Genomic DNA, 22,612 nt, shown 5'->3' with positions numbered 1-22,612 from the left:
CTAATGTTTGGTTTGATTGATTTATTTTCTTATAGGATAAGAGGAGTTTAATATGAAAGCGGCATTATTGACCTGGACTCTGCTATGTAAAGTGGTGTATATACTCAAACTATTTATGAAGCCTTTTGATTAACAAACCCCCAAAAAGTTGGAACAACGTGTTGTCTGCGTCTTTTGTTCTCCATGAAGAAAGATATTCACGTTAGAAACATCTCTGAGCAGATACCCGTAATAGGTTTGCCAACGAACACACCAGGTATGCAATTCGGTTGGCTCATCCAGGAAGCCCCACAGCCGACAAAAGAGGGCTCGCGCCTTCATCCCCAATCCATGTCGCGCCATCTGAACAAGAGGTACATAATGACCTTTGACCTTCCCAGAGGAGGCCACCTCTCGACGACCACTGGTGAGGAACCAGGAGCTCTGGAGCAAGGCAGACTTCTGCCCTAGATGGCCCTTTTATGTCTGGCTTCAAGCCTTCAACTTAGTTCACCGGAGACGGCAGCGCCACAGTCACAAGACCCCACCAAAGCAGAACTCGGGTGTAGATGCTGACTCTGGGTACTGCACGGAGACGCAGAGACAAAGGTGTCACACGGAGGCTTCTTATAGGAGCCGACGCCGTCGCTCCGCTGCTTAACAGGGCAGACGGCGCTTTGATCCCAGCCTTACATAATGCATCATCGGGAGTCTGCACCCTATTAAACCCTGGCTATATTGATGCAGGGAGGCAAGTCAGGGTGCGTTGGAATCCAGGTGCTTATTATGCACCCCCCCCCACAGCACCTCGACCGGCAGAATGTCCTGCAATTAGCGGCTAACCTTCCGTCATGCTGCGGTAATTCAATAAGCACGGTGGTAACGGCGTTAGCTGACACCAGACGGCTCCGAAACCTCGCCCCCCCCCGCTGAGCCGCACTGTACTCCCGCCAGACCTGAGGGGGAGGATGAGGGGGTGGAGGTGGAGGAGGAGGGGGTGGAGAGGATGTGGAGGAGGGGAGGGAGGGGGTGGATGTTCTGCTGCTGCCGGTCGTCTCGCCAGCTCCAGCGTCGCCTCTGAGCCCCCGAGTCGCTGAAGCAGCAGCAGACGAGCAGAGTCAGGGTCTGGTTCACCGTGTGGAAGGACAGGAGGAGGAGAGAGACGGGTTCACCCTTTGGAAGGACAGGAGGAGGAGGGAGACGGGTTCACCCTGTTAGAGGACAGGAAGAGGAGGAGAGAGACGGGTTCACCCTGTGAGAGGAGGAGGAGGAGAGAGACGGGTTCACCCTGTAAGAGGAGAGAGACGGGTTCACCCTGTAAGAGGGGAGGAGCAGGAGGAGAGAGACGGGTTCACCCTGTAAGAGGGGAGGAGCAGGAGGAGAGAGACGGGTTCACCCTGTTGGAGGACAGGTGGGGGAGGAGAGCTGGGGGTTCACTCTGTAAGAGAGGAGGAGGAGAGACATTGTGGAAGTATCTCACCCCCAGACTTGGAGCTGCTTCCCCCTGCCTTTGTCTGCACCATTTCTACCTTTGATGGCAGACACTGCCGATACCGAATCTAGGGGGAGGATGGTCCAGCGCTGGTAGGGGGGGTCTGACTCCCAGCCTGGAGTAAGGTTCGGGGTTCAAAGTCCACCTTCCGCCTGTAGGCAGCCTTCAGCAAGGCACCCTAATGGCCTGCCCGCCTCCGACAGTGTGCTGTGAGTCAGCGGATGAAAGCGACCGCTGAAGGGCTCAGTGGTAAAGGAAGCAGTCAAATGAAATGACGTGTTATCACCCATACCTGCACCTCTACCTTCAGCTAGTGGCCTCCTGATACGTGCCTCTTGATGACGTTCATCTGACACTCACTGGACGGCACTTGTTTAATCACTTGACTGATGAAATTATGGGCTATGGTTTAATGGACCCGTAATCACACCAAACCTGTGCGTTTTGGTGACAGGGTAGAAGGTTTTTGTTGCGTAGGAGCACGTAGGAGAACACACGACAGCAGCACCGCATCACTAAATGAGTTTAAACCGCTTAAGTGAGCAGCAAGGTGTTTAACAACAGAGTGTTTAACACAGTTTAATGGCACTGATCCCTTAGTCATAGTGTCAGGGAGGTTCTTTCCTGGACCAGTAGTTCTAAAGGTGCTACAGCGAGTACACATGCAAACTAAAGGCAGAGACTTCTTCTAACTATGGAGAAAGTCATTTGGTCAGCGTAGGCGATATATTTCCATATTCCTGAGTCTTTTTTCTCATAAGTAGTCTGATCCACCCGGCGTCGCCCAGGGAGCGATGCGTCTTCCTGGCAGCGCGGTGGGCCTCGGGAGAGACGGCAGCATATGGCTTCGCCCCGGCGGCGTCGAGGTGCTGCGCTGTTAACTTAATTAAGGCGTCGCGACACGGAGGTGACAAACCGTTCCTAACACCTGATCTCCAGACACCGCGCCTCTGCTTCCTCTGCCGCCGACGCAGAAGATAAAAGACAGATTCTAGTCTTCATCCGAATGTTTCCGACCCTGCTCCAAAGTTGTCCTCCGTTTCCTTTGATTCGCCCGATCCCCCCGATATTACTAAAGACCCCAGATCCTGGTGGTTGATTTAAAAAAAAAAAAGCTTCTTTTTTTTTCTTTTGTGATTTTCTTCTTTTTTTTTAACGGCAACGAATTCAATCAGGAAACATTAAACGACGGAACCCCGACAACAGACGAGCGCGACTCCAACCTTTTGATCTGAGCGCCACCGGGTCTCTATCTGTGAGGATTTCTTCAGATAGGCGGACGGGCCCGCGGGTGAGACGGCCGATAACGGCCGTGACATCGCGCGTCAGGGTGGAACACAGATGAAAGCGCGGCGCCGGTGCGTGGGAGGCCCCGCAAAGGTCATGCATTTCCATATATAATGTGTGCCGTAGTGCCACGTACACCGCTGCACGCAGAAACACACACACGGCTGGAAGGTAGGCAGGAGGGGGGGCGGATGCATGTCTTGTTGTGCTCAGAACTGGCTCTGTAGGTGTGAGCATCTCACTTCGTTCGGTGGGTTTGTCGAACCGTTGGTTAACTGGTATCTGTGGGCACTGGTTAGTGTGGTAATTGGGGAGTCCTCGTGGGAAATGTCCATCAAGCTGACGTGGGGGCTCGTCTGATGAGTTGTTTTGATCGGGCCTCAAGAGGGAGTGACATCGTAGTCAGCATTTACATTGCAAAAGGCCTCGTTTGTAGTTTACTTCGTGCCAACGTCTCTCTCATTGTCCTCCCTCTCTTTGTCGTCTCTCTCTTTGTCTACATTACCTCTGAAAGGTCTCAGTGACCGAGATTGGAAACCACGTTTGAGGCATTGCGTCAACCTTGCCAGATTGTCCTCAACGCTTCACGGAGTCCTTCCAATTTGAAACCATGCGGAGAAGGAGAAAAAAACGGCATGTTTTTCCAGTTTACCCTGTCTAGATTAGTTAACGATTCTGCGGTTTCTCCCAGCCAGCCGTGGGAGTTGGAGGGGCCTTGTTGATTGAATCCAGCACTTCATTACCTAGGGAAGGCTCGCACTCAGGCTTCATGTTTTTAGAGGGCCTCTTGGGGAGAAGGGGGAGGAGGGAGGGAGAGAGGGGGGGAGACAAAGAGTTTCATATTTTATTTAATTCTCTTTGAGGTAACTTATGCCTCATGAATAAGTCAACACTCTGAAACTCCATATTTCAGGATACAGTGCCATAACATTTTCCAGAAAAATAAAACTGTCATTATGATAATGGACGCCATCCATTGGAACACTAATTCAAAATTACTTTAGCATCAGGATAATGGCTTTTAAAAACACTTAACAGCTTCCCGGGGATGCAGATGGTGTATATAACCTATTATTATCATTTTATTTTTTGGGTTTGAAGACTGGATGTCAGCGGCCGTTATCGTATAAACACAATAGTCGCGGGACCCATATTTCTCTAAAGGTTGCAGCAATTTCCTTCGGAGGAATATGATTATCCAATTTTGGGGACGGGAAGACAGGAAGCCATTTAAATTGGAAAACCATCCTGTGGGTTTGCTGTGTGTGGCTCACCCTCTGGTTACATCAAATGATGCCCCGATATCTATACGTTCTGGAGACGTCTCCTTTGATAATCGCAGTCGGTAAATAGAGAAGCCCCTCTGGGTTTGAACCGATTTAGAAAAAGAGGCGCTCGCCATTAGCCTGAGCAATTCCAGGTGGTCCTATTTAAGACTTTGAGGCACAGTAAATACATCCTGATCCATTCTCTCCTTTATGCGTGGCACCAGTAAGGGTGCTGGTGCTGAATGGAGGGGAGGCTCAATGCCTCACCGCGAGTTAACACCGGCATGAAAGAAGTTTAAACAAGTGAACAGCCTTTTTATCCGGCGGCGTGACCTCGACTACTTAGATCTCTCTGCCGTTTTAAAACACTCGAGCGTCGTTTGGAGAGCTCCGTCCTCCTCTCCACCCACCAACCTTCAGCGGAACACCTGTCTGTCATAAAATCAATCCTCTCGTCTCTCAACGAGCCGCGAGAGGCCGGGGATTATCGTGATTTGGAGGAGGTTTTAGGACTTCCCCTCGCCGTTTTGAATTCGCTGAGAACCGAGGCCTCGAGTGAACTGGTGCTGTTATGAATCGGTTAGATAAATGGTTACCGGAGACTAGCCAGTAATATTTCGCCACATAAACACACAGCAGCAACCTCAAGTGCGATTATATATTGAAAACAAATCATCACTAGTCCGCCCGGGTATATAGTTCGTCAAGAGAGCGAATGGGTTGCCAAGCAACACAGGCTAGCATACTTTGAGGTTGAAGGCGCAATGATACTAAAACTGAATTCTCATGCAGTCTCAGATGTGTGTTTAAAGAGGTTTTTTTTTACAATAGCTTGAGCAAATCAAATTCAGGGCCTGGAACTTGAATCATGTATCCCCCCCCCCCCCCCACCCCGAGGAGGTGATCAAAGATGACGTGTGGGTAGCTTCTCCCCTCGACTCCCAGACACACTACTTTACATCACTTGGGGTGGAAAACATTGACGGTGGAGGGGCGTGGGGCCGGCTGCATTCATATGTGTAATCAAAGCTCTCCCTATACCTCTGCTGGCTGCACTGCCATCATCATCATCATCATCATCATCATCATCATCATCATCATCGACAGCGCTTTCGTCTGCACAGAATGATTTTGCTCCAACAACCAGGTGTGTGTTCAGTGTGGGAAACCTTGACTCACCGGGTGAAAACAAGGCAGGCCACATGAGGTAATGTGGATAGGAAGAGGTGTGTGCGTGTGTGTCTTTCGTGATGTTGTTGCACAGTAAAGCAAATGTGTTGACTGTGCCTGACAAGGGTTGATTCAAACACAGAATCCTCTGGAGGTAATTAATAGAAGAGCGCGATATGTACGTGCGCTGCTGTACCCTAGCAACTGCTCAGCACTGAAGTGAATGAGCGGTTCAGCTGCAAGCGGCACAAAGGATATTTTCATTTCTACATCTGTACCAACGCAACAAAACATTGGGCGTAGGAATGTCAGAAGCTTTGCACTTACGCCGGGAAATGTTAGCAAAAAATATATAAGATATATGTATCTATACATCCTCAACCAATTGAAACGAAGAGAGCATCTCTGCCCCTGTTGCTGAAACTACATTAGAAGAGTGGAAGTCAAACTATTGATTCTGCTGGAATTTCCAATAGAGCTCCAGGCTGAATTATGCTCTCCTCAGCCTGTTTATTGAATGGCAGTATATTATGGATTTATTTTTCATAAGGCCACTGTAAAATGGAGAATAATAGCAGAGCACATCAGAGAAGGAGCTCCATGCATGTTGGACCTTGGACTCTGAAAGGCGCGAGTGGGTTCATAAATGGCTGACCGGGGGGGGGGGCTCTCCCCCCCCTTCTGAGAACCTTCAGAAGGAAGCCTGGTTCTGTTAGAATTGGAAAATAAATAGGCAGATTTTCTCAAAGGTGTTGCAAGGAAGATTTCGATTTTTAAATCTTGCTCTATTCCGCTCTTTCCTGTCTCTCTCTCTCTTAACAAATCTTGGATCTAACCTCTTTTCATAACCTTTCATAATAAAATTGATTAATATATTTTTACTACATCGTTAGCCTCATAGCATAATTGCCGTAGCCATATTTTAAGGTTCATCTTGTATTTAGCATCAAAAATGCATAATTTTTCAGAAATAAGATTAAGGCAATTTTGCTATGAGGCTAACGATATAACATTTGTTATCCTATTGAAAGAGCCCAGCTAATGCTTGATGAGACGGTGAAATCTTTCACTGTTAAGTCGTCTTGCGCTGAGCCTACTGGATCTCGTTCGGAGCACCTCCTCCCCCTCCTGCTCCTCCTTCTACTCCTCCTCCTCCTCCTCTTGCTCCTCCTCCTACTCCTGTTCCTCCTCCTCCTCCTCCTGCTCCTCCTCCCCCTCCTACTCCTCCTCCTCCTCCTCCTCCTGCTCCTCCTCCCCTCTCCTCCTCCTCCTGCTCCCCTCTCCTCCTCCTGCTCCTCCTCTTCCTCCTCATCCTACTCCTCCTCCTGCTCCTCCTCCTCCTGCTCCTCCTCCCCTCTCCTCCTCCTCCTCCTGCTCCTCCTCCTCCCCTCTCCTCCTCCTGCTCCTCCTCTTCCTCCTCATCCTACTCCTCCTCCTGCTCCTCCTCCTCCTGCTCCTCCTCCCCCTCCTGCTCCTCCTCCTCCTGCTCCTCCTCCTCCTGCTCCTGCTCCTCCTCCTCCTCCCCCTCCTGCTCCTCCTCCCCCTCCTGCTCCTCCTCCTCCTGCTCCTCCTCCTCCTGCTCCTCCTCCTCCTGCTCCTCCTCCCCCTCCTGCTCCTCCTCCTCCTGCTCCTCCTCCTCCTCCTCCCCCTCCTGCTCCTCCTCCCCCTCCTCCTCCTCCTCCACCCTCCACCCTCCACCCTCCTCCTCCTCACTGAGGGCCGGACAGCCCGGCTCCTCGGTGGTGTGGATTTGCGTCGCGGTGCGACCCGCTGGTCTTCATCGGGGCCGAGCGCGGCGTGGAGCTGCTCGCTCTCCTCTCGGAGCTATCTCTGCTGAACATCTGGAGCCAACGCCTCCTCCTCCTCCTCCTCCTCCTCCTGCTCTCTCCGGACGCACGCGCTGCCTGGATCAAAAGGTAATACGACGGCGGCGGAGGCAGCGTAACGTCATGGTGTCACCGTCAGAACGAGGCGGTTTCATCTGGGTTTGATATGCACACGCTCCTGGTAGCTCAAACCGTTTAACTGGAACGAGTGATAAATCCACTGGAACACAAACCATCAACACCAAACAGATTCATTATTAAATTAACACTGTTAATTTATTATTAATAGTAATAGGCCTAATAATAATTGGACATTTCGCTTTTACCCCAACATCAAGAGATGGAGATCCTGAATGCGGAGTTGAACATCACACTCTTTGTGAATGTTCGGAATCGAACGCCGAGCCTCACGGGCTCCGGGTGGGGGGTGATGATGGGAGCGGGCCTCGCTGCTGAACCGAGGCCAATGCCTCGGCAGGGCGTCGTATCTGGCGGCGGCAGGGTGTGCCGCCGGGACCCCGGCCCGTTCACCCTGGGGACGCCACGGGTAGCTTAGCGCTAGCTAGGCCTGAGTTCACTTTATTTATTTTTGCCTCGATTCAATGTCAACGATTGCATTGTGTATATTTAAATTTTGGGGACGATTATTGCTCAAATCTCTTTGAACACTTGCCACACTTTGGTACTAAATCGATTCATCCTCTTAACATTTGGTTAATCTTTTTCTCCGTTCCGGGGAACGGTAATAACGGTATTTAGATAAACGGCGGCCCAATTACCGGATCAGTCCGCCGAGACTCTGCCGATGTACGTTGGCCTTTGTTGGCGGGAAACGTCTTTCATGCCAGGCTCGCGGTCCCCGTCGTCAAAGAGAAAATAAGTCGCCCGTTTCTGCCGGGGAGATTATCGTGATGTCTGCGTCTCCAGAGGGGGAACTTATCTATTACCGATCATTAACGCGCTGCAAACCGTTATCCGAGGACCGCATGTTCTCACGCTCATTAAACCGGTGACCCAGGTTGGAATGTATTCACTGATTTGCTTCAGCGGAGACCAAACACTTCTCGCTCGGTCTAGGAGTAAAAGACATTCTCCATCTGGGTTATACTTCTCCTCCATCTAATGTTGTCGTCATGCTACGATACGACCACATAAAAACTACCAGACTGCAGAGAATTATGGTAGAAATTGGCCAAAACTCGATTGAGGCTGTAGCACAAAAAGGAGCGATCTTTGCCGCCATAGAACAAGCTTTAGAGACTGAGAGAACATTTAACCATGTAGGGCATGGAGCAGACGCTTTTATCTAAAGCAACTCGCAGTTCATACACCGATGGCGGTGTCAGCCACGCAGGGCGACAGCCAGCTCGTCAGGAGCAGTTAGGGTGAGGTGTCTTGCTCAGGGACACCTCAACACTCGAACTAGCAACCTTCTGGTTTCAAGGCAACTCGCCCTACCTCCTGAGCTAAACCGACCCTATAAAAACAAAGTGGACAGTCTATCACGCTGTGCCCGTGTGTGGATCAAAGGAGGGGCGGGCAAGCATGGATCAAAGTGGTCCTCTCCGGTTGCCAAGGTGAAACAATGTCATCTCCCATCGCACCCACTTTTTATTTTTTTAACCAAACGAGAGGAAACAAGTTGGCAGTGGACGTTGTTTATATGAATATCTTTAAAGCGTACCAGGTGCTGTCTTCCACCTCTCCGGTTGAAACCTGCCAGAGCTATCTCTGACACGCTTTCGGGAGCTCCTGTTTCACCGCGTTACGTTTTACCCGACAGCCTGAACGGTAAGGCAGGAGTTCTGAAGACAAACCGAAACGAAGGAACTTTTGATTGAAGAAACGAGAGGCTGTTACGTTTTGTTTAGGGCACTTACTCTTCAAACTTCCTCAAATTGCAAATTAGGATTGATTTCCCGGACCTGATTGGGTATACCTGCGTTGTTCGCCTCTTGAATTGAACCTCAGCTGAATTGGACATTGATTGCATTTTGGCTGTAACTCGACTGTGTTGTCTCGACTCTGACTCCAAATGCCATCTATATGGTGCCGAAAACTTTAGCATAGAGCACAAACCACTGCATATGTTTAGTTATTAGTACACGCGTTCAATAGCAACTACAATCCTTTGTTGTTGTTGATGGGAAGGCGTAATTAAAGGTAATTAATGCACAGCAATTACACCTCCGCCCCTACGCTCTGTCGCACTCTAAACGCTGCGTTTCTGTCCATCTCTCCAACTGTTTGCAGCCGCTTTTCTGATCTCCTGTAACGGAAGCTCTGTTGTTTTCACTTTAACAGACAACACTAATAAGCATTTGTCTCACCATGACAGTTAATACAAAATAAAGAATAATCATCACTTCTTCTCAATGTCTGCTTCCAAATATATTATTGGTAGACATAAGATTTTATGATGTGACAGACAAACAAAAAATAAAATAAAAGAATTCACTGAAAAAGTAATAGCCGCATTCACCAAGTCCACGTCTGTAATGTTCCTCTAAAGGTCAGAGCTTATGAAGGGCTTTCTAAACTGATGACAGCAGTCACACTGAACAAGAGCTTTGTCCCAGTTTTTGACTCGAAAAAACCTACATGGACCAAAAAGTCTGAAGCAGAAATGTTACCCGTCGATGGCTGATGCATTATGCCTCCATCATGACTGTTGCCTGATGAAAATACCCCTCACATTTATATCAAAGCCCTGTAGGCATGTGCAGTTAAAATAACGCAAAGTTACACCTAAATGAGCGCCACCATTTTCGGAGCATAGGAGAATTTGAATGTGACTTACTCTGTTGGGAGTCATGTTTTTTTGGTCACTGTTTAGTAATTAATCGCTAAATGATTCATTATAATGAGAAGACGTTGTTGGGTTTTAAACTGCCAACACGTTTCTAATCTAAGACATGGCAAAACAATGTTTCCATTAGCTTTTAGGATTTTAGTTACTCACTACAGCTCCCTTGAGATCTCTCAATATGGCAGTCGGCCTGTAGCCGTCCTCTCCATTTTTTTTTATAACTGGCCTTTGCAAAAGCATCTGCCCTCTCACAAAATTATTATTCAATTCATTTAATTAAGCGTAAATCTTTGGGTCAAGAGCATTTTCTCAACACGGCGGCATGGCACATGTTGTGTTCACCTCGGAGGCTTTCTGCAGTCCAACCCCGTCCTCCTCCAAACGGACCCGCGTCTGCGTCGCCGTCTGAACCGCCGGAGTGCGTTAATTAAGAGTCTGACAGATGTCCCGTAAATAATGAGGGGAGAGGGTGAAGGAGTGACCCGAGCGCCTGCCGCAGCTTCCTCCACGGCTGTCTGCCTCGTCCTCCGCCCCCTCCCGGGCTGGCGGGGGGGGGACGACGTCATTATTTACCACAACACCCAGTCTAACTCACTGTACCGACAGAGATGTATTGTTGGTTCTCTTCCTTCTGACACGTGTACGTTCTGTAAGTGGCTTCGGGTAAAAGCGTCGGCTAAACGCCCTAACTGTAAATTATATCCTACGTTCTTTTGAGGTGCAGTGCCTCAAAGGATTGTAAAAACAGAAAGACGTTGGGGAGGAATAAAGTAAATCCAACATGTGATTTTGATAATGCTATGTTGGCGTGCTATTATGCTAAAAGTATCACTTTCCCGATTTAGTAGGCATAGTACGCAGTTGGCTGCAAATGCCAAATTAGTTGTATCGCTGGTATTGACTGTGCAGTATAGGGACTCATTAAGTGTGTTTGTTTATTCATGTACTTTGTATTCACCACTAAATACATTAATCAACGCGCAAGTAGCTCAACACAATTGAACAGAAAAACATGTTTTTTCTTTCACCCCGATCTAGGTTAGTCGAAACACGTCTCTGTCTTGCGTCGCCTCGGATAGACCCCGCTCCTCCCAATGTCGTTCACCGCCTGCGGTACACACACGTTAGCATTCAAAGAGAAATTACAATGGTTTTAAACATTCCTCTGACTTCTGTTCCTGCAGGATCTGGGCTGGGCTGCCTGTCGTTTATCTGTGGCGGCGGGGTAGTGTCACCTTCGCTATCACTCTCCCAGGACCCAGACGCCGGCTCTGTCGCGTTTGACGAGGACTGACTCATTTTAAAAGCAGGGAGGACCCAAGAGGGCCATTCAGAGCTGTTTACACCTGAGAACGTTTTGTGCTAAGTAGATAATGTTCTTGTGTTTTGTTGAAGTTTAAAGCTCACAGTTTTGAACAGGAATCATAACACTTTCTACCAGTATACACGCACAATGTGTGAAGGAATGTGTGAGCTGTTGCCAGCGCATACATGCTTGTGGGGATTACATTGCACGCAGGGTATTTGATGGTACTTTTCGGACAGGTATACTACGTTGCTTATATTGCGCTGCATTAAATCACCTTCACATAAAAGTAATAATACGTGTACGGGTTACTAAATCAGCTCCCAGGGAGATGAGTGGCATTTGGGCTTTGCTGAAACACGCTTGTTGAGTCTGTGCCCGGATCCAGAAGGAATAGGAAAACAGAAACAGCAGACAATAGGCCACCGCAGCATGTCTGCTACGGGCTGATGCATTAAAGAGTGTAATGATGCCGACAGATTGATGACTGGCTCTGACAGTGATAGCCTCGCTCTATAAATTCCTCATCTCCCCCGCCCCTAAAGGGCATGGTTTGGAAGAGGCCTACAAAGGCATGTGCTTCCCAGCACTTAACTCATTTTGCAGGAGACTAAAGAGACATTGTTTTAGTTTGGTACTTCTGGAGGGTAAGTAACATAATTGAGGGGTTTGTTGTGTAATTACACATAACTTCCTTAGTGTGATATCGATAGAGCGGGAGACTAATTACTCTTAATCGATTATATGTGTACTTTGTCCTTCACTCTCAGCCAACCACCAATCACGTCGGTAAGACCCCGTTCATCGCTCAAGATGTGGCTCGTTCTCCTGGTGGTCCTGTGCCTCCAACGCCCGACGGACATCCTGGTCCACGGCGAGACGGACGCCCAGCAGCCGTCCGAAGAAGGGTCCGCGGGACCCGGGTTAGTGGAGGGTCTGCGCTCCAACCACACGCCCGGGACCCCCCCACCGGACGGAGCCAGGCCTCCACCGGCACCCCCCATGTGCCTGCAGGCGACGGGCATCAGGGACACCTTCAAGTCGGTGAACACGCTGGTGTCCCTGCTGGTGTTCGTCACGGGGACGGTGGGCAACGCGGCGCTGCTGCGGATCATCCACGCCGACCGCGGCATGCGCAGCGGGCCCAACGTGCTCATCGCCAGCCTGGCCGCCGGGGACCTCATACACATCGTGATCGACGTACCAATCAACGCGTACCGGGTGAGTCAGCGGGCCGCCGGCGAGGGCTGCAATTACAACCCGGGAGCAGAATGACCCGGCCTGCTCTCCTCTCCTCCCCTCCGTGTCTCCCTGCTGTTTTTCAATCCATTCCACGGCCCTTAAATGTCACTCGCTTCTTGACGTGCGCTAATTGCAGTGTTTGGGGATATCGCCTGTCACCACTTTGTTTTTGTGCCGCCATCATCCGTGTGCCCGCTCTGCCCACATGACACCCCGATCGGTCTGCGGAGGGCCGGATCCGTCTCCTGTGTTCCTCCTCCACGTTTCATCCCTTTTTAGATTCAAGGGGAGATTTCCCTGCTCCTTGCCAGGGCTCCGGTCAGGATGAGCGCTGGGGATAACGCGGTGACGCCTGTGATGCGCCTGTGATCCAGGCGCTGAACCTGTGATTAAAGGCTCCTTCGATAGCGTCCACCCGTCTTGACTCGCTGATTGCCCCCCCCCCCCCCCCCCCCCACACAGCTGATGGCGGAGGACTGGCCGCTGGGCGCCGTGGTCTGCAAGCTGGTGCCCTTCATCCAGAAGACCTCCGTGGGCGTCACCGTGCTGAGTCTGTGCGCGCTGAGTGTCGACAGGTACGACCCTACCGCGGGGGTGGGGGGGGTGGGGGGGTGTCGATCGATGCCGGTAATGCTTTGTGCTCTTTAGCGCTAATGTCATCTGGCGGCCTCCGTCTGCGACGCGTCAAGTGGATGCGTTTGTTTTTCGCGCGGCGCGGTCTGAATTGTTGTTTAATCTGGGAATGTTTTGATGGGCTGGAGATAATTCCCTGAAGCCTTTCATTCCCCCGTATTGATTTGTGCAGATATCGAGCGGTCGCATCCTGGAATCGAGTCAAAGGCGTCGGAGTCTCGACGTGGACGGCGGTAGAGATAGCTCTGATATGGGTTGTTTCCATCGCGCTGGCAGTGCCCGAAGGCCTGGGCTTTGACCTGATAACAATGGACTATAAAGGGAAGCATCTGAGGATATGTCTGCTCCATCCTGTCCAGACAACACACTTCATGCAGGTAAAGGGGGGCTAATGTGATGCATTCACTGTGAGAGAGCCCAGATTGACTTGTTATGAACACGGCTCTTTTGATGTCGACTGTTATTGTTTGCTCGTTCTGTTATTAGAATTAATGAATACTTTAGTGATTTTGCTCAACATGATCTCGAAAAGCGTGCTATATAATTTTGTGTACACATTCCCCCTGTCATTATCGTACAAATGTTGACACAAACACATGATGGAGATTGAAAGATACGCAGCAGAATACCAAATCACCCTGGAGATCTGTTCTTTGTTCTCCGCAGTTCTACAAGCTGGTGAAGGACTGGTGGCTGTTCGGCTTCTACTTCTGCATGCCGCTTCTCTGGACGGCGGTCTTCTACACTCTGATGTGCAGGAGGCTGCGCAGGACCTCTGAGAACAGCCTCAACACCCACCACAAGCAGGTAGGGCCCGCGGGCTCCACCCGCAGCCTGGCCCCTTCCTACCCAACCAGTCTCTGAGCCCCGCCGTGCACCAACCCCCCCCCCCCTTCTGACCCCCCACCCCCCTCTGGAGCGCTCTACTGAACCCCCCCGGGACTCCACCTCACTCTCCTCACCCTCCTCACGCTCCTCCTCCTCACCCTCCTTCACCTCACCCTCCTCCACCTCACCCTCCTCCTCCTCACCCTCCTCCTCCTCACCCTCCTCCTCCTCACCCTCCTCCACCTCACCCTCCTCCTCTTCAGCCTCCCCCACCCCACCCTCCTCCTCACCCTCCTCACCCTCCTCCTCCTCTTCAGCCTCCCCCACCCCACCCTCCTCCTCACCCTCCTCACCCTCCTCCTCCTCACCCTCCTCCTCCTCACCCTCCTCCACCTCACCCTCCTCCACCTCACCCTCCTCCTCCTCACCCTCCTCCACCCCACCCTCCTCCACCTCTCCCTCCTCCACCTCTCCCTCCTTCACCTCACCTCACCCTCCTCCACCCCACCCTCCTCCACCTCTCCCTCCTTCACCTCACCTCTCCCTCCTCCACCTCACCCTCCTCCACCTCACTCCCCTCCAACTCACCTCTCCCTCCTCCACCTCTCCCTCCTTCACCTCACCTCTCCCTCCTCCACCTCTCCCTCCTCCACCTCTCCCTCCTCCACCTCACCCTCCTCCACCTCTCCCTCCCCCACCCCACCCTCCTCCACCTCTCCCTCCTTCACCTCACCTCTCCCTCCTCCACCTCTCCCTCCTTCACCTCACCTCTCCCTCCTCCACCTCTCCCTCCTCCACCTCTCCCTCCTTCACCTCACCTCTCCCTCCTCCACCTCTCCCTCCTTCACCTCACCCCTCCCTCCTCCACCTCTCCCTCCTTCACCTCACCTCTCCCTCCTCCACCTCACTCTCCTCCGTCAGTCTCCCCTCAAATTCTTCAAAGTCTTCAGACTTGCTTCTAACGTTTGAAGCCTTCCGCATGTTTCCAAATTGTCTTGTTTTTATCCGTCCCAATTTTAGCTATTTTATAAAAAATTATGTCCATGCTGCCTTTTCAAAATTCATACGATTTTATACCTGCTGTAAAATTGCCATGAATGTTTTGAAATGCTATACACAAAATGTCTTGTTATTTTTATCTTGTTACTTCAAAAGGTACAAACGTTCACAATGTACAACTGGATTCAAACCAAAATTGTATTACGTACATCACTCCCTTATGTAGCCTGTGGATTTATTCCTGCTAAACGTGTCCTGGTGTTTAGTTTAAATTTATTCCTGTTAAATGTGTCGTGGTGTTTCGTTTCGTGGTGTTTCGTTTAAGTAGATTCCTGTTAAACGTGTCGTGGTGTTTCGTTTAAGGTTATTCCTGTTAAACCTGCCGTGGTGTTTAGTTTAAGGTTATTCCTGTTAAACCTGCCGTGGTGTTTAGTTTAAGGTTAGTCCTGTTAAACGTGTCGTGGTGTTTCGTTTAAGTAGAATCCTGTTAAACATGTCGTGGTGTTCAGTTTAAGGTTAGTCCTGTTAAACGTGTCTTGGTGTTCCGTTCATCCAGAGGCGCGAGGTGACCAAGACGGTGTTCAGCCTGGTCCTGGTTTTCGCTGTGTGCTGGTTCCCGCTTTACCTCAGCAGAATCCTCAAACAGACCATTTACGACCAGAAGGATCCCAACAGATGCCAGCTTCTCAGGTACTGGGAGGAACGGAGCGTTCCTTCATTGGTATGGTATATCTAATTCGTTTTATACATCTACCCCAGATCCAGAGCCGGACAGTAACGGAGTACATTTACTTGAGTACAGTACTTAAGTACAATTTTGAGGGATCTGTACTTTACTCAAGTATCATTTTTTGGGAGTACTCATGACTTTACTCAAGTACATTTGAGAGGCAAATATTGCACTCTTTACTCCGTTAGATTTCTATCCATGACCGTGAGTACCCGTTACTCCTTCTGAAAAATAAAAAATAAAAGGAGAAAAGAAAAATCACGGAAACCCTCTATTTGTTGTTTCCCTCTCAAACGTGATTCCCTCTCAAACTGATTAGGACAGCCTTCAGCCTATCAGCAATCACCTTCGCTTTCCGCCAAAGCCAACTCCATGGTCAGAATTAGATGAGAGACGATTGTTGATTTGATTGATAAAAAAACTGAGAAACTCACACATACATAGAATTGTTAGCTGAATTTTCTTTTCTGATATTGCATATTTATGCAAGCTGAGCAATTGTTTTTATGTTCTTGAGTATACTGTTATACTGTATACTATTGGGCTATTGCCATGGTAAAAAGATGAAAATTACTTGATTTTACTTTCAATTCCTTTTACATTCTCCAAGGTGTTAACATTTTTCATAACTCCATGCAGGACGTTTCTATACATAAATGTTAGCACTGTGGCAGTAGTAATGCAATATTTAGAAAACATACTCTTGTACTCTTGATACTCAAGTACTTTTAAAAACAAGTACTTCAGTACTTTTACTTAAGTAGACATCTGACTGTAGTACTTTTACTTGTATTTGAGTAAAATTTAGCAAGGGGTATCTGTACTTTTGCTCAAGTAAGGAAGCTGTGTACTCTGTCCGCCTCTGCCCAGATCTTGACTCTCCCCTTCTCCCCAGTGTCTTCCTCGTGCTGGACTACTTTGGCCTCAACATGGCCTCGATCAACTCCTGCATCAACCCCATCGCTCTGTATATCGTCAGCAAGAGATTCAAGAAATGCTTCAAGGTAAAGCATCCTCTGAATGACATTGAAATTAGTTCATACATGCATGAATAACAATGCACACTGACGTTCCAACAGCATAACAAATTCAGAGCAGAGTTTCTGAGGCTGCATCCAGTAAAACAGGATTCTGCGACTGGGTAGTGATTCATTGTGTACCATTTGGTTTCAATTAGCAATAACAAATTCATAATTAAAACAATTGAATGGTCTTATACCATTTTTAATTAGTATCAAGATTGAAAAATAGGGTGTTTGTTACGGTCTGACTTAGTTCTATTTCTGCACAATGCAACGGCTTCAGAATGAAGAAGGTGAGAATGACAAAAAATAATAAGTGAGATGTTTGAGGAGATGACATCCCGGGTGTTTTTCAATTTCGCGTCGGAATAGTTGATAGCTCTAAAATAGCCCATCTTCGATGTAACGGAGAGGGAGGTGTTGATGAGACACACACAGCACACCAGACCCTCTTTAGTCACCCCTGATTCAGAATCCAGCCACAGACTGTGGTTCAGTGTTCAATGGAGAGTCGTGATGTGTGAATCATCATTCAATAAAGGAAGATAAGATCTGTCGACTGGGCTAAACGTTGGATCTCTCATCTGACGAAAGAAGTTGCTATGATCTTCTGTCAAAATGTGTGTGTGTGTGTGTTTGCATGTGTGTGCATGTACGTGTGTGTGTGTGTGCATGTGTGTGCATGTACGTGTGTGTGTGCATGTATGAGTGTGTGTGTGTGTGTGTGTGTGTGTGTGTGTGTGTGTGTGCACGTTCTTGTTTGTATGCATGTACCCATGTGTGTGTGTGTGTGTATGTGTGTGAATGTGTTTGTGTGCATGTACGTGTGTGTGTGTGTGTGTGTGTGTGTGTGCGCGTACGTATGGGTGTGTGTGTGTGTGTGTGCGCACGTACGTGTGTGTGCCCCTCTAGGCGTGTCTGTGCGGCTGGCGCCCGTCTCCTCCAGCCGGTAGCAACGAGGAGCAGCAGTCTGTCACCAAGTCCAAGGGGCAGGAGGAGGAGCCCGGCAACATCAAAGCCCTGCAGCAGCACCTGGCCACGCCCCCACCTGAGGCGCAGCAGCCCCGCCCCCCGGCTCCATGACTGCACTGGGACACGCCCCCGGCCCCATTAAACAGAACGCTCAAAACCAAACACCTCGTATGTAAGGAGCGGCCCGTACACAGGCCGGACACGACACGTCGTCACGTTTGTATATATATTTATCTTCGTCCTTCTTTGAGCCACCGACTTGTTAGCTAACGTCGCTGTGGAGGAACACAGAGAGGGGTTTACAGCCCCCCCCCCCCCCCCCCCCCCTCCTCTGCTCCACCTGTGGTGGTGTCATCAGCCCTCTTAATAATATATAGACGGGGGCGAGCTGCGATCTGTTTACCGGTGTTGTCAGGTGAACATCTGCCTGGCCACTCGGGGCACTGAGAGCGAGAGATGTGACTATACCTGCCCTCGGGGCCTGACGCACTCCCAGCCATTACATCAGCGCTGGCTCTCTCGTCGGACAGCCCTTCACCTATCATGCATCACGTATCATGCATCACGCTTGTCAAAGCACTGTTTGGGTCCGGGCGTTTTCACCGGGCATGACAACATCCTCGCACGTACGTGTACTTTGCTGCCAAATGTACGTGTTGATTTTTGTATTATTTACAGTAGCCTGTGTCACACGCGCGGGGGGTTCTCACATTGGTGTTTGTTTTTGTTTTGTTTAGCGTGCGTTTGTGCGCGTGAAGCGTCGTAAGTGGTTCTGTGTGGAAAAGTTGTCAGACGTTTTTCCTTTCTCTCTGCGTGTTAGCTCGCACTACTCAAGGCTTTCCCGGCTCTCCCCCCGCCGCCGTAATCAGATTCCTGCCACGGGTTGATTCTGTCGACGGCGGGCGAATGACTGATTGATGGCGGCCTATTTTGAATGCATTGTTAAATGTGTAATGCACAGAGACGCGCTATAAAAGACCTGGGAGTGTGTGTGTGTGTGTGTGTGTGTGGGGGGGGGGGGGTCGGGAGGAGAAGGAAAACGAGGATGACAGAATGAGGTCAGGTGGGGGGGGGAGGGGGGAGAGGGGGGAGAAAGGGGGAGGGAGGGAACACCTGATGGGTCTTGCTGTCACAGGACAAGCCAAGCAAAACTAAGAGGTAGTATCGCTCGCTGCACGGGGGACGTGTGGTAGGGGGGCAACGTGACTGTGGCTGTTATCCAGAGATTATTGTTGCCAAGGCGATTGATCGGGAAGCAACTGTCAGGCGTGGATGAACAGGCCTTTAGATGTAGATGTAAAATATATTAATGTACATATGTTTTTAGTAAGCGTTTTTGGAACTGGTTGACATCCATATTGTTGCCTGTTTCTTTTTTCCCCGTCTCCTCAAAGTCCTGCTCATTAAAGTATTCATGGCCACCTCATTGGAGAAGCTGCCAGAATCAATCTCTCCTCCCGCCTGCTCAGTCAGAGAGAGAGAGAGAGAGAGAGAGAGACAGCTGACTGAAGTACTGCTGCTTCCACTACATCAATACAGTCGGCTTCCATCTTAATGCACTCTCTTCTGTCCCTCACGATTTACCAGATGCTTTACCTGGGGATGGCAGTAACGAATAAAATAAACCATAAACACACAGCCTTACAGTGGTCTCGTTTTGATCTATTTGTCTTTATGTTTTTAGTCAATTAAAATGTGTGCCGAAAAAAAGAACGTGTGAACTCTGAAAATGACATATTTTTGCTTGGTTTGTGATGAGCGTCTCGAAGACAATGTTTTCAAGAGGATAGAGGCAGCGAGACGTGTGCTTTTACAGCCCACAGTTTTATCACCTGCTGAGCTACGTGACGCCTGCACCTTCATCACTCTCTCACACACGCTCTCTCTCCCTCCCTCGCTCTCTCTCCCTCTCTCGCTCTCTCTCCCTCTCTCGCTCTCTCTCCCTGCTTTGTTTCCATCTCACTCGCTTTGATCAACAAGGTCGGCCCAGAGATGCTCTTTCTCAACAGCGATCCTCGGTGAAAAGCAGCACATGCGCTGCAGCGTAAATGAGGGCGAACCCTACAAAAACATGACACGTACCAACGAGCACAAACTCAGACATCAACGTTCAAATCTGGGTGAACACGGTGAAATATGGGAACACGTCCAAGCCCTGTTTTAGCCCGGAGAACACAAGTCTACAAATTTGACTGTAACCGATAGTAGTATTTTACACGTCTTTTAAACGGAAAAATCCTTTATGGTTCAAAAGCTCAATATAGTGAGCACTAACTAAAATATCAACCTCAAAATCGTATTAAATCCTCAAGTCTCCCCTATTTTATTACCCGGTAAAAAGGTCTACAATATAACAATTTTACAACATTAACCAATAGTTGTCCTTTTAGCATCTTTGACCCGGAAAATGCTCACTGGTTGAAGAACTCAAGCCCAGGGATTACACTAATGCTCACACATTGTAAATGTGTACACACTTTTGCACAATATAACTGCATTTGATATTAGATAATTTTAAAATATGTATTTTTTAGTGGATCACTAGTCAACGTAAAGCTTAGCAGGGATCAATGTAAATGAAAGCCTTACTATTACCGTTCAACATCTCACGCATGCGCAGGAAGAAATCTTATCTCTCACCTAAGGGAGATAAATACCTCAGCCAGTGCAACGCATGCGCTTTGCACCTGTGGATCCGTACCTCCCGCTGTATACAAAATGAGCAGGCTCAGAACCTCCTACTGAACACGAACTGAGCAGGCTCAGAACCTCCCATTGAACACAAACTGAGCAGGCTCAGAACCTCCCATTGAACACAAACTGAGCAGGCTCAGAACCTCCCATTGAACACAAACTGAGCAGGCTCAGAACCTCGCACTGAACACAAACTGAGCAGGATCAGAACCTCCCATTGAACACAAACTGAGCAGGCTCAGAACCTCCCATTGAACACAAACTGAGCAGGCTCAGAACCTCGCACTGAACACAAACTGAGCAGGCTCAGAACCGCCTGCTGAACACGAACTGAGCATGCTCAGAACCTCCCAAATGTGCACGTTATGTCACGATTGCGACGAAGAATACGCAGAGGGTTAGTTCCCAACTAGGTCTACCAGTAGGTCCACCAGTAGGTCCACCAGTGGGTCCACCAGTAGGTCTACCAGTAGGTCCACCAGTAGGGTCCACCAGTAGGGTCCACCAGTAGGGTCCACCAGTAGGTCCACCAGTAGGTCCACCAGTAGATCTACCAGTAGGTCAACCAGAAGGTCCACCAGTAGGGCCACCAGTAGGTCTACCAGTAGCTCTACCAGTAGATCTACCAGTAGGTCTAACAGTATGTCCACCGGTAGGTCCACCAGTAGGTCCACCAGTAGGTCCACCAGTAGATCTACCAGTAGGTCTACCAGTAGCTCTACCAGTAGATCTAACAGTAGGTCTAACAGTAGGGCCACCAGTAAGTCCACCAGTAGGTCCAGCAGTAGGTCTACCAGTAGGTCCACCGGTAGGTCCACCAGTAGGTCCACCAGTAGGTCTACCAGTAGGTCCACAAGTAGGTCTGACTGTAGCTCCCCTGAGGGGGGATTGGGTTCCTCTGTATCAAAAACGAAGAAGACAGAGAAGTTCTCGATGTATTTCACTGAAACGCGGTGAACCAACGCAGATCAGTGAATCACGTGGTTTGATCCATCAAGTTTTGTGCCGAAAAACTAGAAAACGATTAAGCCCTCTCATTAGTGTGTATTTTTGCTGAATGAATGAATTAGCAGCAGAGGCTAGGTCGCTCGCTGGCTAAAATTGTGTGTGTGTGTGTGTGTGTGTGTGTGTGTGTGTGTGTGTGTGTGTGTGTGTGTGTGTGTGTGTGTGTGTGTGTGTGTGTGTGTGTGTGTGTGTGTGTGTGTGTGTGTGTGTGTGTGTGTGTGTGTGTATCCTGCTTTTAGCATAATGTTTAAACATGATCATTGATTTAAAGAAATCCTATAACTTTGCAGATGCGGTGTTGAACCACAAGGCTACGGAGGCGGGGCCTTACGTCGAACCAGGCTCCTGGAGGCACTTGGGGGGGGAAAAGAGTTTGATTTGGGTTATTCATATGTTCATACTGTTCTGTTGTAGCTAGTGTTTATATATTTCTATGTTATTAATAAATTATTTTATATCCCAGTTGCGTAGATAATTTTCTTGAATTTAGTGATCCATTCTTAATTAAGGTCTACAAGGCAAGGCAATTTTAAGGCAAGGCAATTTTATTTATAAAGCACATTTCAGACACAGGGCCACTCAAGGTGTTTAAATCAAATATAGAACACACATACAAAAAAGAAGCAAATTTAAAGCATGGATAGAAATACACCATTTAAATGAAAGAAATAAAACATTTGTACAAAAAAATAATAATAATAATAATACAGAACTATTATATATATATAATAGTTCTGTAGACCTTAATTAAGAATGGGTCACTAAATGAAAGTATGATATGCAGTTGAAATTAGGTATAAATGTGATTGTTTATTCAGTGCCAACAAACGTTACGTTTTGAACCCTTTGTGAACGTCTTTTCCACGCCAACCATGAGCGTCTTTTAACCGGGAACATGCTCACTGGGATCTTCATCCCTACCGGTCTGTGTTCCAGCCCCAACCGGTCTGTGATCCGGCTCCAACCGGTCTGTGATCCGGCCCCAACCAGTCTGTGATCCAGCTCCAACCGGTCTGTGATCCGGCCCCAACCAGTCTGTGATCCAGCTCCAACCGGTCTGTGATCCGGCCCCAACCGACCCAAACCAGTCTGTGTTCCAGCCCCGACAGGTCTGTGATCCGGCCCGAACCGGTCTGTGTTCCGGCCCCAACCGGTCTGTGATCCGGGCCCGACAGGTCTGTATTACGGCCCCAACCGGTCTGTGATCTGGCTCCAACCGGTCTGTGATCCGGGCCCGACAGGTCTGTGTTCCGGCCCCAACCAGCCCAAACCAGTCTGTGTTCTGGGCCTGACAGGTCCACCCAGCCCCATCCGGTGGCAGTAGATCACAGCCTACCAGGGCTGGGCTGT

At 49.2% G+C, this 22,612-nt stretch overlaps 1 protein-coding gene across 2 annotated transcripts; it reads left to right on the top strand.

The window, feature by feature from the left end:
* The first annotated feature begins 6,893 nt into the window (after positions 1 to 6,893).
* On the top strand, positions 6,894 to 17,879 carry LOC115533570 (endothelin receptor type B-like). Of its 2 annotated transcripts, XM_030344121.1 has the most exons (8): positions 6,894 to 7,112; positions 11,908 to 12,358; positions 12,842 to 12,954; positions 13,185 to 13,389; positions 13,679 to 13,819; positions 15,396 to 15,529; positions 16,465 to 16,573; positions 17,504 to 17,879. In XM_030344121.1, the coding sequence occupies exons 2-8, from the start codon at positions 11,951 to 11,953 to the stop codon at positions 17,672 to 17,674; spliced, it is 1,281 nt and encodes a 426-aa protein (XP_030199981.1). In that variant the 5' UTR covers positions 6,894 to 7,112; positions 11,908 to 11,950; the 3' UTR covers positions 17,675 to 17,879. The 2 variants fall into 2 exon arrangements, with proteins under 2 accessions (XP_030199981.1, XP_030199980.1); XM_030344120.1 differs by lacking the exon at positions 6,894 to 7,112 and having other exon boundaries at positions 7,126 to 12,358.
* The last annotated feature ends 4,733 nt before the right edge of the window (positions 17,880 to 22,612 follow it).

This window comes from Gadus morhua, chromosome 20 (genome assembly GCF_902167405.1).
Source record: "Gadus morhua chromosome 20, gadMor3.0, whole genome shotgun sequence".
NCBI lineage: Eukaryota > Metazoa > Chordata > Actinopteri > Gadiformes > Gadidae > Gadus > Gadus morhua.
The sequence above is the reverse complement of the archived record's forward strand: the minus strand, read 5'-3'. Positions and strand labels throughout refer to the sequence as shown.

Coding starts and splice junctions, on each gene's coding strand:
- LOC115533570 (XM_030344120.1), top strand. CDS start 11,882: ATGTGTACTTTGTCCTTCACTCTCAGCCAACCACCAATCACGTCGGTA. Junction 12,955..13,184: donor TGCGCGCTGAGTGTCGACAG/GTACGACCCTAC, acceptor TGATTTGTGCAG/ATATCGAGCGGTCGCATCCT. Junction 13,390..13,678: donor AGACAACACACTTCATGCAG/GTAAAGGGGGGC, acceptor TGTTCTCCGCAG/TTCTACAAGCTGGTGAAGGA.